The sequence below is a fragment of the Balaenoptera borealis genome (genome assembly GCF_965194805.1).
Source record: "Balaenoptera borealis genome assembly, chromosome: 8".
Classification (NCBI taxonomy): domain Eukaryota; kingdom Metazoa; phylum Chordata; class Mammalia; order Artiodactyla; family Balaenopteridae; genus Balaenoptera; species Balaenoptera borealis.
Window position 1 is genome coordinate 10,926,892 of NC_138865.1, and position 15,375 is coordinate 10,942,266.

At 49.7% G+C, this 15,375-nt stretch overlaps 1 protein-coding gene across 1 annotated transcript in view; it reads left to right on the forward strand.

Annotated features, from left to right (window-relative positions):
• Positions 1-14,942, forward strand: part of SCARA5 (scavenger receptor class A member 5) — a 122,330-nt gene extending 107,388 nt beyond the window's left edge. Inside the window, exons 9-10 of the mRNA XM_082402808.1 lie at positions 1,888-2,082; positions 12,376-14,942. Coding sequence (XP_082258934.1) covers positions 1,888-2,082; positions 12,376-12,512 — 332 coding nt within the window. The 3' untranslated portion in view covers positions 12,513-14,942. The remainder of the gene's footprint in view (positions 1-1,887; positions 2,083-12,375) is intronic.
• The last annotated feature ends 433 nt before the right edge of the window (positions 14,943-15,375 follow it).

Genomic DNA, 15,375 nt, shown 5'->3' on the forward strand with positions numbered 1-15,375 from the left:
AACTCATGGCATGGCAGGCAGGTTGGTGAAAGGACCTTAGATGACACATCGGTAGACCCAAGCTGCCATCCCAGCTCTGGCACTAACAGTGTGTATCTCCCTGACGCTGTAACTCTCCAGCCAAACCCTGGCTTTGAGATAATCCAAAGGCTTTTTTCGGTTGCTCCCCCTGGAGAAGTAGCGCCTTGCTTTGTAATGCAAATGAATGAATCTTCACTCTTTCATCGATGTAGCAAACGTTTACTGTACATTTCCTGCAGCCAAGCTCTGTGCTGAACAGAGTTTATAGGTGAACGTGACAGGGCTTCAGCCAGCAGAGATGGGGACGGGGGCTTGCAAACTAGGACTTGCTTATTTCCTACTATGTGCCAGGCACCGTGCTTGGAGCCTTACGCAGGTCATTTCACTTAGTCTGCAAAACAGCCCCATGCGTTGTCCCCATGTCACAGTTGGGGCAATGCCCTCAGAGAGTCTAGAAGGCTTTCTTAAGGTCGTTCAGGTAGAAAGAAGAGTCTTGTATGTGCCAGGCGCCGTTCTAAGCTCTTTACATCTATTGCTGTATTTCACTGATTCTGTGACACACATTTTAACATCTCTGAAATCTGGAAGCCTGTAGCAATATGTATAGCCTGCCACTGTAACTGGCAAAGCTTCTTCCTTCTTAGTAGCATGTAAAATAGTGATGGGCCTTACAAAACAGTGGCTTTTTAGACTTGATGAATTACTGTCCCCCACTTAACAGGTAGTAAGGGGCAGAGCCAGAATTCACACCCAGGTCTGTCTGGCTTCAAACACTTTCGTGCTGACAGCCTAGTGGGAAGGTGGACACAGATGACAACGCAGGGCTGAGACACTCCTTGGGGACCTCTCCACCTACTAAACTATGCAGCAGGGCCACCTGTTCACAAAGCCTTGACCATCCCTTGATTTCCTCTGTTCCCCTTCACCCTCCTCTCTGGCAGGCCTGACTGCTGGTCACCAGGTGTCAAAAGGTAGAGAGGAATCCAACAGTCCTGCTCCTTGGTATTTACCCAAATGAGTTGAAAACTTATGTCTACACAGAAATCTGCACAAGATTGTTTGTAACAGCTTTATTCATAATTCCTTCCGAGAGGTCCTTCAGTGGGTGAATGGATAACTAAACTGTGGTACATCCAGGCAATGGAATATTATTCAGTGCTAGAAAGAAATGCACTATCAAGCCATGAAAAGACATGGAGGAACCTTAAATGCATATGACTAAGTGAAAGAGGCCAATCTGAAAAGACTGCATACCGTATGATTCCAAGTATATGACATTCTGGGAAGGCCGAAACTATGGAGACAGGAAAAAGATCAGTGGTTGACAGGGGTTAGGGGGTGGGGTGGCAGGTGAATAGACGGAGCACAGGGGATTTTTAGGGCAGTGAAACTGTTCTGTATGATACTGTAATGATGGATACATGTCATTAGACATTCGCCCAAAGCATAGAATGGACAACACCAAGAGTGAACCCTAGTGTAAACTGTCGACTCTGGGTGATCATGACGTGTCATTGTGGGTTCACAGATTACCGCCGTGGTGGAGGTGTTGATAGTGGCCAAGGGGGCTGTGCATGGATGGGGGGTGGTAGGGGATCTATGGGAAATCTTTGTACCTCCTTCTCAATTTTGCTATTAAAAAAAAAAAGTCTATTTAAAAAAAAAAGGTGGAGAGAAGACGGGCAGGGGTGATAATGGGCAGGGGTGACACCACGGTTTCTGCTGGCCGCCAGCTCCGCCTCGGTTGTAGCCCCAGCTCCCCTCTCCTATGCCGGGTGGTGGCGGGGAGTCGAGGAGGGTCCCTAGGCGGGACCCCACTGTGTCCAGCTCGGGTAGTGACCCCTGACCCTGCGCTGCTCCCGGCAGGTGGCATGGAGGCCTTGATGGTCCGGCTGGTGAACGGCTCGGGCCCACACCAGGGCCGCGTGGAGGTGTACCACGAGCGGCGCTGGGGCACCGTGTGCGATGACGGCTGGGACAAGAAGGACGGGGACGTGGTGTGCCGCACGCTGGGCTTCCCCAGCGCCGAGGACGTGCACCGGACGGCTCAGTTCGGACAAGGTAGGGCACCCGGAGGGGGAGGACGTGGGGCGAGGGTCCCGGACGCCTAGGCCTGCCCTCCTGTCCGGCATCCCCTTGACGGCAGTCCTGCCAGCGTCAGCCGGGCTCTGCCTGGATCCTTCCCGCCATGACCACGGGATGCTCACGGCCCCCAAGCGAGCTGGTCTGTCTTCAGACAGCTCTGCTTATTAGAACATTCTTCCTTCCCTTGAATTGACTGCCTTTCTTTTTTGGTCTCCTACTGGCCCCCGTTTTCAGCCCTGCATCTCAGGGCTCTTATCTAATCCCACGCCCATTTGTCCTGATTACATTTTTGTTACTATTTAGTGCTTAGATAGCACTGCCTGTGTGCCAGGCTCAGTTCTAAACATGTTAAAAATATTCACTCATGTAATCCTTACCACACTAGGAAGCAGGTACAGCTATCATCCCTATTTTCCATATGCGGAAACGGTGGCACAGAGAGGCTGGATACCTTGTCCAAGGTCACACAGCTAGCAAATGGCAGAGCCCAGGTTCAGACCCAAGCAGGTAGCTCGGGAGTCCGTTCTCTTATCCACTCTGCTGGCTGTCCCTGCTCCTCTTTGAGTCTCTTCTTCTTCAGATGAAGATCTCCAAACCCTTCATCTCATCCTCAGAGGAAAAGATTTCGGCAGTCTTCACCATTTTGGTTGCTTTCGTTTGACAGGCTTAGATGGTACAAGAGAGTTTGAAAGAGAGGTGCAGACCCTTCCTGGGCAGACGGCTGATTTGAACCATCTGTCCCTTTCCTATTGCAAAGAGGTTGGCTCTACCCCAGCTCCGGTCTCTATCCGCAGCACTGTGTCTTCCCCTCAGGCTAGTTCTCTGTATTAGTCTGCTCAGCTGCCGTAACAAATACCACAGACTGTAGGACTTAAACTGCAGACATTTATTTTCTCACAGTTCTCGAGGCTAGAAGTCCAAGATCAAGGTGTTGGCAGGTCTGGTTTCTCCTGAGGCCTCTCTCCTTGGCTTGTAGAGGGACACCTTCCCCCTGCGTCCTCACATGGTCATCCCTCTGTGTGGGTCTGTGTCTCTTCCTCTTAGAAGGACACCAGTCATACTGGATTAGGGCCCCTCTAATGACCTCATTTATCTTTAATCACCTTTTTTAAAGGCCCTGTGTCCAAAGACAGGCGCATTCTGAGGTCCTGGGGGTTAGGACTTCCACATAGGAATTTTGGGGGACACAATTCAGCCCATAACAATTCAGTTACACATCCACAGCACACCACACGTTCACACTCAAATATAAAATATCACCGTCACACGTACTTTGTCCTTCATCGGACCTCAAACTCAGAGAAACCTGTGTTGACTCACAACTAAAACAATGGTCCCACCTGCTAGAAGACAGTGCTCCCTGCACCTGTATAATAATGTGCTGCGCCCGACTGTGTGATCTCGTTGCCCCTCCACCCTGGATCTTGGTGTCCCGTCTATAACTTAAAGCGGCTTACAGACTCTGTGATGTGCCTTCCAGCTTGGGCCCCTGGAATGTGAAATACTTCTGCTCACCTGTCACGAGGACCTGCATTCTGGCAGGTGCGGGGAGGGATTTGGACTGACCCACTCACGCTCAGTTGCCAGGTCCCCTGGTGACCTGTGGGGGGACCGCTGGCCCCGCTATGGAGGCTACTGTGTCATGGAGCGTTTGCTGTCCTACGTGAGACCATGGCGGCCCAGCCCACTGTGCTAAATGGTAAAGGGCCTCATGGTGAGAGGAGGGGCATCGTTTTCAGATGGGGACATAGAGCAGGGTCACATCCCGACTGGCCGTGGAACCCTCTGCTCCTCACAGCTGCCTTTCTTCTCGCGCCCACTTTGGACTGCCACAATCCTGGCTCAGAATCTTGTTGCCTAGACCTCAGTCACTGTTGCAGACTGAATGTTTGTGTCGCCCGCCCCCCCAAATTCATATGTTGGAATCCTCAGCCCCAGTGTGATGGTATCAGAAGGTGGGGCCTTTGGGGGGTGATCAGGTCATGAGCAGAGCCCTCATAATGGGACTGGTGCCCTTATAAAAGGGACCTCAGAGAGCTCCCTCCTGCTTCCGTGAGGACATACAGTAGCCTACAAGCCGGAAGAGGGCCCTCCCCTAGAACCAGAACATGCAGGCACCCTGATCTTGGACTTGCAGCCTCCAGAACCGTGAGAAATAAATGTCTGTTGTTTACAAGCCACCCAGTCCGAGCAGACAAGACAATCGCACTCACTGAAGTGACTCTTGTGAAATGTGTTGTGACAGCTGGTGGAGAGTGGCCGATTGACCCCAGCGTCCTGGCCTCTCGACTTCAAGGCCAGCGCGTGGGGAGTTCAAAGGGTCCAGCTCCACGGAGGGCAGCCCACTCGGGGAGAGCGCTTCCCTCCCATCTAAAGCTCTTGTGCTGGGTCTCAGCCTGTTTTCTTCAAGGAAAACTGCCATTTCTGTTTGCATGAGGAACAGAAACAGTGGGAACGGTCCTCGTTTTCCATTTTTGGCTCCAGTGAGGGCTTCTCCCTAATAAGTGGAAGTAAACCTTTGGGGGGGAAAAATCATAAACTCTTTTAGTGAAGCAACATTAGGTCATTTGAATGTCATGGGCAGGGTTAGCCTAAACCTCTTTCATCCTGCCTTGATTTTTGTATTGTATGGTGTGAAGGGAAGCTCTACAACTGGCACCGGATTTTTTTTTTTTGGTTGCACTGCACAGCTTCTGGGATCTTAGTTCCCCGACCAGGGATCGAACCCGGGTTCACGGCAGTGAAAGTGCCGAGTCCTAACCACTGGACCGCTAGGGAGTTCCCACCACTCAAGTCTTTACGCCAGTCAGTGGGAAGCCAGACTCGCTTCCACATCAGCATGAAATTTGCACCGTACTTCTCCATCATCATCCAATAACTTAGGTCACGTGATATTCGAGACCTGGACAGGTAGGCAGGCCAGGTGTTACTCATGGGTGCACAGAGGGAAAGGGGGGCCGGGGAAGGGATGGGGCTTGCCTGGCACCCATCCTCCTAGCCCGGCTGCACTCCCTTCTTCCCACAGCGGCTTCTGGCACTTTCCATGGGCGGGGACTAGGCTCAGCGCTGGGGCACAGAGTTGAGTCAACCTAGTCTCTGACCTCAGCACATTCAGTTTACAGGGGGAGGCAGACATGTTCACAGGTTCTAAACCGTTGGAAGGGCTTATCCTGCCCTGGCAGCTGGGGGCAGAGGGAGGGGAAGGCCGCCTCTCCCGGCAGCTGGCGGGGTTTGCATCAGGCCCCAACGCCCCTCTGACCACAGCCTCCCGTCCTGCAGGTGCCCCGATTCCCAATCCCGGTCCGCTCACCCTCAGCCTCCCGGAGTCTCCCAAGCCCCCGGCCCCGCTCTCCATCCACTCTGTTTCTCTTCCGGCTGTGCTTCCTGCCCTGCCAGCCAGGACTGCAGACTCGTCCCTCCTCCCACCCTCACCCACTCCCGTGTCCCTTATCTGCTGGGTCCCTGAGTCTTAACAGATGCTACCGGTGTCAACGTCTCTGGTCCCTTGACTCTGTCCCCTCCTCTCTGTTCCCCCTGCTCTTGCCTTAGGAGCTCGGGCTGGGTAGAGCAGTGGCTAGGAGCTCAAGCTCTGGGTCAAAGCCAAGCTAGCATCCCACATGTGCCACTTACTGGCTGGTGACCTGGAGCAGATTTCTTAACCTCTCCAGGCTTCAGTCCCTCCACTTGTGGAGGATGATTGCAAACTCGAAATGGGATCACATACGGTGAGCAGTTAGCACATTGCAGGCCCTGCGGTGCACATTTATTTGCTGCTTGTTGGGTGGAGATGGGGGCGTCCTCCATGAGCTGCTTTCCACACTGCTGCCCCCTGGCCCCTCCAGGGTGCCTCCTTTGCCTTCCTCTTCCTGGCTGCCAGGGATCTTTCTAAAATGAGCTCCTGCCTCTGTCACTCCCCTGCCCGATGCTCAGTGGGTCTTTCCTGCTCTCAGGATCAAATTTGGTTTCCTTAGCTTAGTGCCCAAGGCCAGTCCTCACACGCCTCCCGCCTCTGGTGGCGCATCCCTTAGCTGCGTGCGCCCACGTGTGGTCTCTGAGCTCACACAGCTGTTTCCCGGCTCCGTATCCTCTCACGTGCTGTTCCTTGGGTCTGGAACGCCTTTCCCTCCTCTTCACCTAGCTAATTCCCCCTCAGCTTTTAAAGTCAGCTCAGTGATCACCTCCTGAGGGGAGCTTTGCCGCTCCACCCCAGCCCGTGATGTAGGTACCCCCTCTGCTCCCGTGGCATCTTCTGTGCGTACCTCTCACACGCTCCTGATCGCTGAGGTATGTGGGAACACCTTGGGGGCAGAGCTCCAAAACCCAGGACTGTGCCTGGGATGTGGTAGGTACTGGATAAATGTGGGAGGGAGGGAGGAGGGACAGGAGGAGGGGGCGAGGAAAGAAGGAAGGAAGGAAATTCTGTGCCTGCCAAACCTGCGTCCTCCCCAGAGTCATACAAGAAACTGCCACACCCTGGCAGTGCTCTCTGTGGTCTGGAACCATAAAAGTTTTCCTGGACAGGGCTCAATAATTGAATTATCAGTTTCCCTGGGAAAAAAAGCAAGGAAAGACCCAAATGAGAAAGACTTGGAGATTTTTTTTTTTTAATTTTAAATTGGTCCAAGAGCTGTTGGAGAGGGAATGAGTGCAGCTCAGGAAGATGGAGGTTGATGGCTGGAGCAAGGGTCCAGGAGGAGATGGACGGGGTGAGACCACCATAGCACCGCTGGGAAATTAGTCCTGTACCCGCCAAGAAAATCTTTCTTTGAGACAGAGAGACAGACAAAAGGAGCTGAGGATGGGTACAAACGCGTACAGATTTGTAGGTGGGAGTGGGTGGACGGAATTGGGAGTGTTCTCTTTTAATTAAATTATTAGCATCTTTTTGCCCTTTTTTTCTAAGATAAAATTCAAATACTGGGAGGTGGCTTAGTGCAAGGGTCAGCAAACATTCAAGGGCCAGGGAGTAAATATTTTGGGCTTTGTGGGCCAGATGGTCGCTCTCACAACTACTCAGCTCTGTAGTTGTAAGCATAAAAGCAACTACAGACAAAATGTAATCAGACTGGGGGCGGGGAGGCTCCGTGTTCCAATAAAACTTTATTTACAAAAGCAGGCAGTAGGTCGAATTGGGTTTGCAGCCTCCTGGCTTAGTGATCTGTGCTGTGTGCCGTGTATGTGGTTCTATAAGGAACGGGGACTGGACTGGACGTCAGAGGCCTGGGTCATGACCTCATCCCCTTAATAGTCGTGGGACAGGTCACTTAACCTTTCTGGGGCCTTAGTTTTCCTACCTCTTAAATATCTGTTTGATAGCCATCCTGCCTGTCCCTGTGTGAGGCTCAGATGGCAGCCTGCAGGAATCAGTGTAACTCATTCTGATCTCAGAGAGACAGCAGTGACTGGTGGCTTGAAGCAGGATCTTAGTTCCCTGCCCAGGAACCGAACCTGGGTAGCCTAGATGAAAACCAGGAATCCTAGCCGCTAGACCACCAGGGGCCAGAGGCTAGAAGCTAAGTGGCCCTGGCTCTTGCCCCCATTTGAAAGCAAGAATGTTTCAGGGAGGCAAAAACTGTAAAAACAGGTACAAAGTTTATTATTAGAGACACAGCACGACAAGTGGGAGAGCACACAGAGAAACAGTTTGTTAGAGACTGAAGCAAGGCAGAAATACACGCCTGGAGAGAGAGGATGTGGGCGTCCTCTAATGAGGAGCGCAGTAAAAAGGTGATTTAAATCATTTATTTAGGACAGTCCTTCCGGGTCTTTGTTTACCTTTGGCCAATTTCTTGTTTCTTATTCCACACCTGACCTGTCCTAGGACTCTCCCCAACATGCGTGCTAACTTTTTGCTAAGATGGATCCCGCTGCAGAGGCCTATGGGGGTCTTGGCATCACCTATTATGGGGTGGCACCCCCTCCTTTTTGACCCCCAAGGAACCTTTCTGTGCCTGTGCAGTCAGGGAGTTTTTCTTAACCTCAGGAGTAGTCATCTTATCTCTTTACTTCAGCAGAGCTCAGTTTTTGCCACTCACTTTGTCCTTGGAGTGTCTGGGGGAAAACAAAGCTTCAATTTTACCGCCCTTGACAAACACCAGCTGTCCAGGCCAGGGGCCCATCTACTTCCTCCCTCAATTCCTTCTATCAATATTACTCAAATAAACATGGAGCAGCTCAAGTGTTTGTTCCATGAAGCAGAGATTTTTGTTTTGTTTTTATACAATTTTGAAAGGTTGCTTTCCCTTTACAGTTATAACAAAATATTGGCTCTACTCCCCATGGTTACATATTGGGTTGGCCAAAAAATTCGTTCAGTTTTAAGTAAAAATAAAAGACACATTTTTCATTTTCACCAAGAACTTTATTGAACAACGTTTTCACTAACCAAACGAACTTTTTGGCCAACCCAGTAATACATCCTTCAGCTTATCTTACAGCCAATAGTTTGTACCTCCCAGTTCCCCACCCCTGTTTTGCCCCTCCCCTCCCACTGGTAACCACTAATTTGTTCTCTATATCTGTGAGTCTGCTTCTTTTTCGTTATATTCACTAGCTTGTTGCAGTTTTTAGATTCCACTTATAAGTGATATCATACAGTATTTGTCTGTCTCTGTCTGACTTATTTCACTTAGAATAATGCCCTCCAAGTTCATTAATGTTTTGCTGCAAATGGCAAAATTTCATTCTTTTTTTATAGCTGCGTAATATTCCATTGTATATATATACCACAGCTTCTTTATCTATTCATCTGTTGATGGACACTTAGGTTGCTTCCGTATCTTGGCAATTGTAAATAATGCTGCTATGAACACTGGGGGGCATGTTATCTTTCAAATTAGTGTTTTTGGTTTTTTTCAGATATGTACCCAGGAGTGGGATTGCTGGGTCATACAGTAGTTCTGTTTTTAGTTTTTTGAGAAGTCTCCGTACTGTTCTCCACAGTGACTACACCGGTTTACATTCCCACCAACAGTGTTTTTCTTTAATCATTTTTTGTGCATTGATGTAGTCCATACACCCAGAATAGTGCCGAGCATGGAGTAGACTCTTAAATACTTGTTGAATGAATGAATGAATAAGGATAAAATAAAATCTCCACTTACGCATCCCAACAATATCACCTTCCAACAGCTCTAAGTGTCAGAAGACCTGGCCTCTAGTCCCAGGTTTTCCTCCTCAAGGTAAAAACCTCACCCTATTGTTTCATTTTTCTGACTGTACAGTGGGGAGCAGAGTACCCCCTTCCCTGCTTACCTGATGGGGCACGTTATGGCGCTCACAGAGAGACTGGTGTAGAGCAGCAGACCTAACCTAGAGCAGGGCTTCTCGGACCTGAATGCATGCCTGAATCTAGGAGATCTTGTTAAGATGCAGACCCTGATTCGGGTCCGGGGGGGCCCAAGACTCTGTGTCGCTAACAACCTCCCAGGTGATGCTGATTTCCTGGTCCTTGGGCCACACGTTGAGTATCAGGTGTCAGCTCTAAAGCTAAAAGGATGATTGGCACCTGGAGTCATGGAAGTGCTAGCCCCTCTGACACGGCAAGGAGCAGAAACAGTCTTCGGGTTAATAGGCCCTTCAGCGATGTCCCAGTAACTGTAGATATTCAGTGCTGCTGATTTAACAACGCTTTTCTCATTTTATTAGCTTTTCCATGACTGAACGTTAGCCAGAACTCCCTAGCCAAACACCAGCTAGAGTTTGGAGTCTCGTGATCCTGTGTATGCATTTGGGCTCGTAACCTTGGGGCCTGTTCTGTATTTGTCGGTCTCCTTCATTTGCTTCTTTATTTGTTTTGGATGTGACTAATCCCACAGAGCTCTTGGGCCTGTAGCCCAAGGAAGGGTAATTTGTAAACTGATGTGTTTTCCAGGAGACATTTAATCTGAGCATTTTTGCTCGGCCTCAAAGGGCTTATTGTGTAAGAGGCACACTGTATCCGGCTAGGGAAGAGGCTCTGATGAAGAAATAACATCCAGAAAGACAGCAGAAGGAGGCCTCTCCTCCCAGCTCTGTTCCTGAATTCACTGTTTGGTATTCCCATGACAACAGATGCTGAAAATCTCGGCATAAAAAATATGTCCAAACCGCTTAGTTCGTGCGGTGGATTTCGTGGGCAGCAAAATGGTTTAGGTGTTCCCTTGATGCTCGTTGTAAAGGGATTTCCCATGCAATCCAAGGGTGAGTGACAGTTTGAAGGGTTTTAATAATTAGTCCTGACAATTCCTCCAAAAGGAGAGGTTGTCTGGCTGCTGAGAGTTGGGACAGGGAGGAGATGGGGGTAGGATCAGGGTACAGTACTAATACCTGAGCTACCTTTTGTATAGACTTTTGGTGCACTTGAAAGCCCTTTAAAATACACGAACTGGGAATTCCCTGGTGGTCCAGGGGTTAGGACTCTGTGCTCTCACTGCCGAGGGCCAGGGTTCAATCCCTGGTCGGGGAACTAAGATCCCACAAGCCACACGGTGTGGCCAAAAAAAAAAAAAAAAAAATTCTCTTGGGACGTCCCTGGTGGTCCAGTGGTTAAGACCCCGCCCTTCCAATGCAGGGGGCGCAGGTTCTGTCCCTGTTTGGGGAACTCAGATCCCACATGCCATGCAGTGTGGCCAAGAAAACACAAAAAACAAAATACAGGAATACAAGTTACCTCATTGAACTTGCCCAGGTTGACCCAGTCAGTAATGTTGGAACCCAGTTTATGACCTTTGACCCCATGATATTTGGTGCCGGCTCGTAGACCTAACAAGTCAGGGTGCTGGAGTGACCAACCATCCCGGTTTACCCAGAACCTACCCAGCTTTAGCACGAAAAGTCTCATATTTCGGGAATCCCTTCCCGGTTTTACAACTGAAATGGTCTTCCTAGATGGGGCTGAGACTTGAATTGAGATTTATTCTACTTATTGTAAAGCCCTATTTCTGCTGTACCTAGTTCTGCTTCTCAAACTTCAATGCAGAACCACTTGCTTCAAATGTAGATTCTGATTCAGTAGGTCTTGGGTGGGGCCTGAGGTTCTGCAGTTTTGACAAGCTCTGGGGAATGCTGATGCTACTGGGCCAGGACCACGCTTTGAGTAGCGAAGCTCTGAGCTACTGCTTCCACGGGAGATGGGAGCCCTAAAGCTCAGGCATCCTTCCAGAGGGCTCCCAAGTGAGCTCCCACCATTGGAGACCTTCCTTGGCCATCAGCCCAGAGGGCCCACCTGAACCAGGGGCGATGGCCCTGCCAGTTCATCAGCGGGGGCTCTAGGTGACTCCTCCCCTCTCCACTGACCCCTCTGACCCCAAACAAGCCCTCTCCATTCCCTTGGAGCCTCACGCAGCTGCCCTATTCCCTTGACATTCAGTAAGGGACCTCAGTGCCGAGTTTATGTCTCTTGAGACTCAGGTACAATCTTGGGAAAGCCAGCTAAAGGCTCCCCTGCATGGGCATCTTCAGACCAGTAGGTTGGTCCCCTTAAGAGCTGAGTGAACAAACAAGCAAAACTCAGCTAGATTGTCTTAGGGACCTTGTATTTTGGGAACTTGACCTAATTACTTGTGGTTAGGGATGCTTCTGCCTGTCATTACATAGATGTCTGGTTATAATGCTAAATTCTGGGATCCCCTGTCATTCCAAGTACCACTGTGTTGAGCTCATAGAAAGAGACCGCCTGCTTTAAATTTCAAAAGATTGAAGGTAATGTTGGTACTGACATACTTGAGATACTTATGGGGCACTGGATCTGTCCAACCCAGGGTCTGTCTGACATTGTCCTTCTGATTAGGCCCTGTCTGAATATTCATCAACAAATGCCGCAAGATATCGTATCTCAAAAGCTATGAAGTGTCTCATATAAAGCGTGGCCTGGGAGGCAGCAAGACTTGGGCTTGAGTTCAGACTCTGCCACTTACAAGCTGAGCAACCTTGCACCAGTTGCCTTCTGAACCTCAGTTTTCCCATCTAGGAAAAGGGTTTATTCATGCCTATCTCACAGCACCATGGTGAGAATGGACGAAGATCGTATGTGTGAGATGCTGACACGTAGGGGCTACTCAGTAAATACCACCATCTCCACTGTCAATTATTCTTATTCTGCCCTCAAGAAACTGAGCCTAGAAAAGAAGTATTTGGTCTCAGTGGAGTGGAGAAGGCAGATGGGAACCACTAGATTTGAGAACTGACAGCAGAGCTCGGGACAGCCAGGTCAAGGACAGACAGCAGTGTTCCTGTCTGTCCTGCCCTCCTGCATCTCCGCTAAGAAATCGTGTTGACTTGTCTCCACAGGCACAGGGAGGATTTGGATGGATGATGTCGCCTGCAAGGGCACAGAGGAAAGCATCTTCCGCTGCAGCTTCTCCAAATGGGGGGTGACAAACTGTGGACACGCTGAGGATGCTGGAGTGACATGCAAGAGACCCTGACAGTGGGCACAGCCCAAGGTCCGGACCCAGCTGCCAAGCCTCCTTCCTGCATTCCTGGGGTGGGGGCATTGCTCGGGGCTCCCCTGACCATGCCTCCCCGCCCAGCACCCCCAGACCCCCGGATTCCCATCCCAGGACCCATGGTGGCCTGTCATCCTCCTCCCCTTGGACATCTTTTCCAAAGCACAACTCTGGGATCTACTGCCTGTCTCTCCCTTCCACCAGAGGTCCTGCATGGAGCCCTGGTCAACTGGATCACCATTTTGCTGAGTCTTCTAAACACCATGCATCAGGCCTCCGTATCCATGTTCTCTGTGGTCTGTGAGTTACAGATAAATGTTGGCCACAAATGCATCCATGAAGATGGGAGGGAGGCATCCCAGATCGTTTACTCTGCAGATCATTCCCAAACCTCAGGCCAAGAGTTTTGACCAGCCAGAGACAATACTGAGTGATTCATTTTCCCCCTTTACTCTGCCTCTGCACAGCGTTTGTTAGTTGGGGGAAGTGACATAGAGGAGAGGCCAGCTGTAGGAGCCAGAGGGAAATGCAAGTCTCCTGCAGGAACCAGTCTGGATTCAGAGAAGAGGAGTGAAAGGAACATTTATTGAGTGACTGCCACACATGCTATTGCATAGTATCTTGGGCGCTAAATTCATTTAACACTTTGCAGCATTCCTATAAGTCATGTTGGTGTGGGTACCACGTCACCTCCAGGTAGCATTCAACTGACCCCTTCGCCTGACCTATCAGTCAGATCGAGAATGACTGAGACCGCTGTCGCTACCTGAACTTTCCTGTGTCTTCGCCAGGCTCAAGCAAGAAGCTTGGGTGCAGGACGGGTGCGACTAGAAGGTTACATACTCCAAACCCCACAGGGTGTGAGTTCAAGGTCAGACAGGACTGGCTTCTAGGGCAACCATCCACACAGGAGGAAAGCTGATTTGGAGGGTGACATGGGGACTGTCTGGGTTAAACCAAGATCAACCCTCAGTTATCTAGCAGTCGCCTGTGTCTCAGAGCTGTTTGGAGGTGATGATTTTGAACCTTCCAGACCTCTTTGGGTGTCATCCTGTGGTCAGGAGAACACATGTCCTGATGGAGCCTATAAGAGTGAAAGGAGGGGACTTCCCTGGTGGCACAGTGGTTAAGACTCTGCGCTCCCAATGCAGGGGGCCCGGGTTCGATCCCTGGTCAGGGAACTAGATCCCACATGCGTGCCGCAACTAAGGAGCCCACGTGCCGCAACTAAGGAGCCAGCGAGCCGCAACTAAGGAGGCCGCGAGCCTCAACTAAGGAGCCCGCCTGGCTCAACTGAGACCCAGTGCAACCAAATAAATAAATAAATAAATATTAAAAGAAAAAAAAAAAAGATTGAAAGGAAATGAGGATTCCCTACAATCTCTGGGGGAAGAAGAGGCCGTGGGCCTTTGCAAGTCCTCAATCTGTACCCCTTTCCTAGTGATGGGGGATCATATTCTACTTTTGACACGAGGAGGAGGTCAGATTGGGCCATATATGTGTTCTAGGCCTGGGGACCTACATGGTAGCAAATGAGTGCAGACCCTCCTCCCTTGAGGGAGCCACAAACTCAGGCCTCGGATACACAATCACCTGTCCTATCTGGTGAGCACCGCTTGCCTGGGGAAGGTGACAGCTGGGACCCTCTGGGTGTAAGACCAGCAAAGTTCCTGGCTGACAACTAAACCAATATGTGCTATTGGTTGTTCTTTGCTTACCATATGCTTGTTATTCATTAATGTCCTAATGATCAGAGACTCTCCTTCTGGCTAACGGCTATGTTTACGTAACGCGCACGTACTCATGCATCTTTTCCCAGAGCCAATATATGTACGCATATATGAACACAGCACTCTTTACTATAAATAGCTCAGCACACTACAGAGTTTGCATTAAAAAAGAAAATACTCAAGGTGGAAAGATGTCACGTTGAACGATATAAATTCCCAAGTCCGTTCTGGCAAAGAATCCAGTTATCCTACCAATGAAGACCCACATAACTTTCTTACTTGGTCTTTTCTTTCGGGAAAATACAAGTCTTGCTTGACATCAAAGAAAAACAATGGTGATAAGTGTTTGAACCTTAAAATAAAAGTCTACTAGTTTACATTCCTACTTAAGAGGACATGGAAATAACCATGGACCTGTATTTCAGGGACTAAAGGAAATTAGGCCAGGCCTAAAATACATCAGACCTTTTATAAGAAAGAATTTCAATAAAGCTAAAAACATGTTGCTAACAAGCTTCCCTTCATATTCTTTCTCATGAAAACCCAGTGAGCGTGGGGAGGACGGGTGAAAATTGGATCGTCCGATAATTTTTCAGCGGGAATTGGTAGAATGGGTGGCTTATGAGAAGCTGTCTTAATACTTCCGGAGGACAATAATAAACACAGTCTAGAGCAAGAACGTGGTGGCACATGATGTCTTAAGCCCTATTCGGTAACCTAAGGAAAGGGCCCCAAGCAGCAGAACAATAATCACGGCCCAACTTGTAAGAGAATTGTTTTCATAGTCATTAAAGGAAAGAACACCTATTTCCTCACTTCTCCAGAGTTCTTACTTGGGGATGTGCTCTCATCCGGAGTTCCATTCACAGATAAGAAGACAGTCCAGAGTTGGGTACAACGTCTGTGAAGTCACTGGGCCTCATCACCCAGTGAGAGGTATGAACTCCCAGGCACAGGAGCCGGGGCGAGTGTGGGGATGGCCCAGATCACCGCATAGTCCTGGCCACAAACTCATAGCTGCACCTGTGGGAAAAGCTAATGGCCCAAGCTTCCTGTAGGCCATAAAAATTTGCCAAAGGAAGTCAACAGAGAAAAGTGGACTTTCTGGAAAT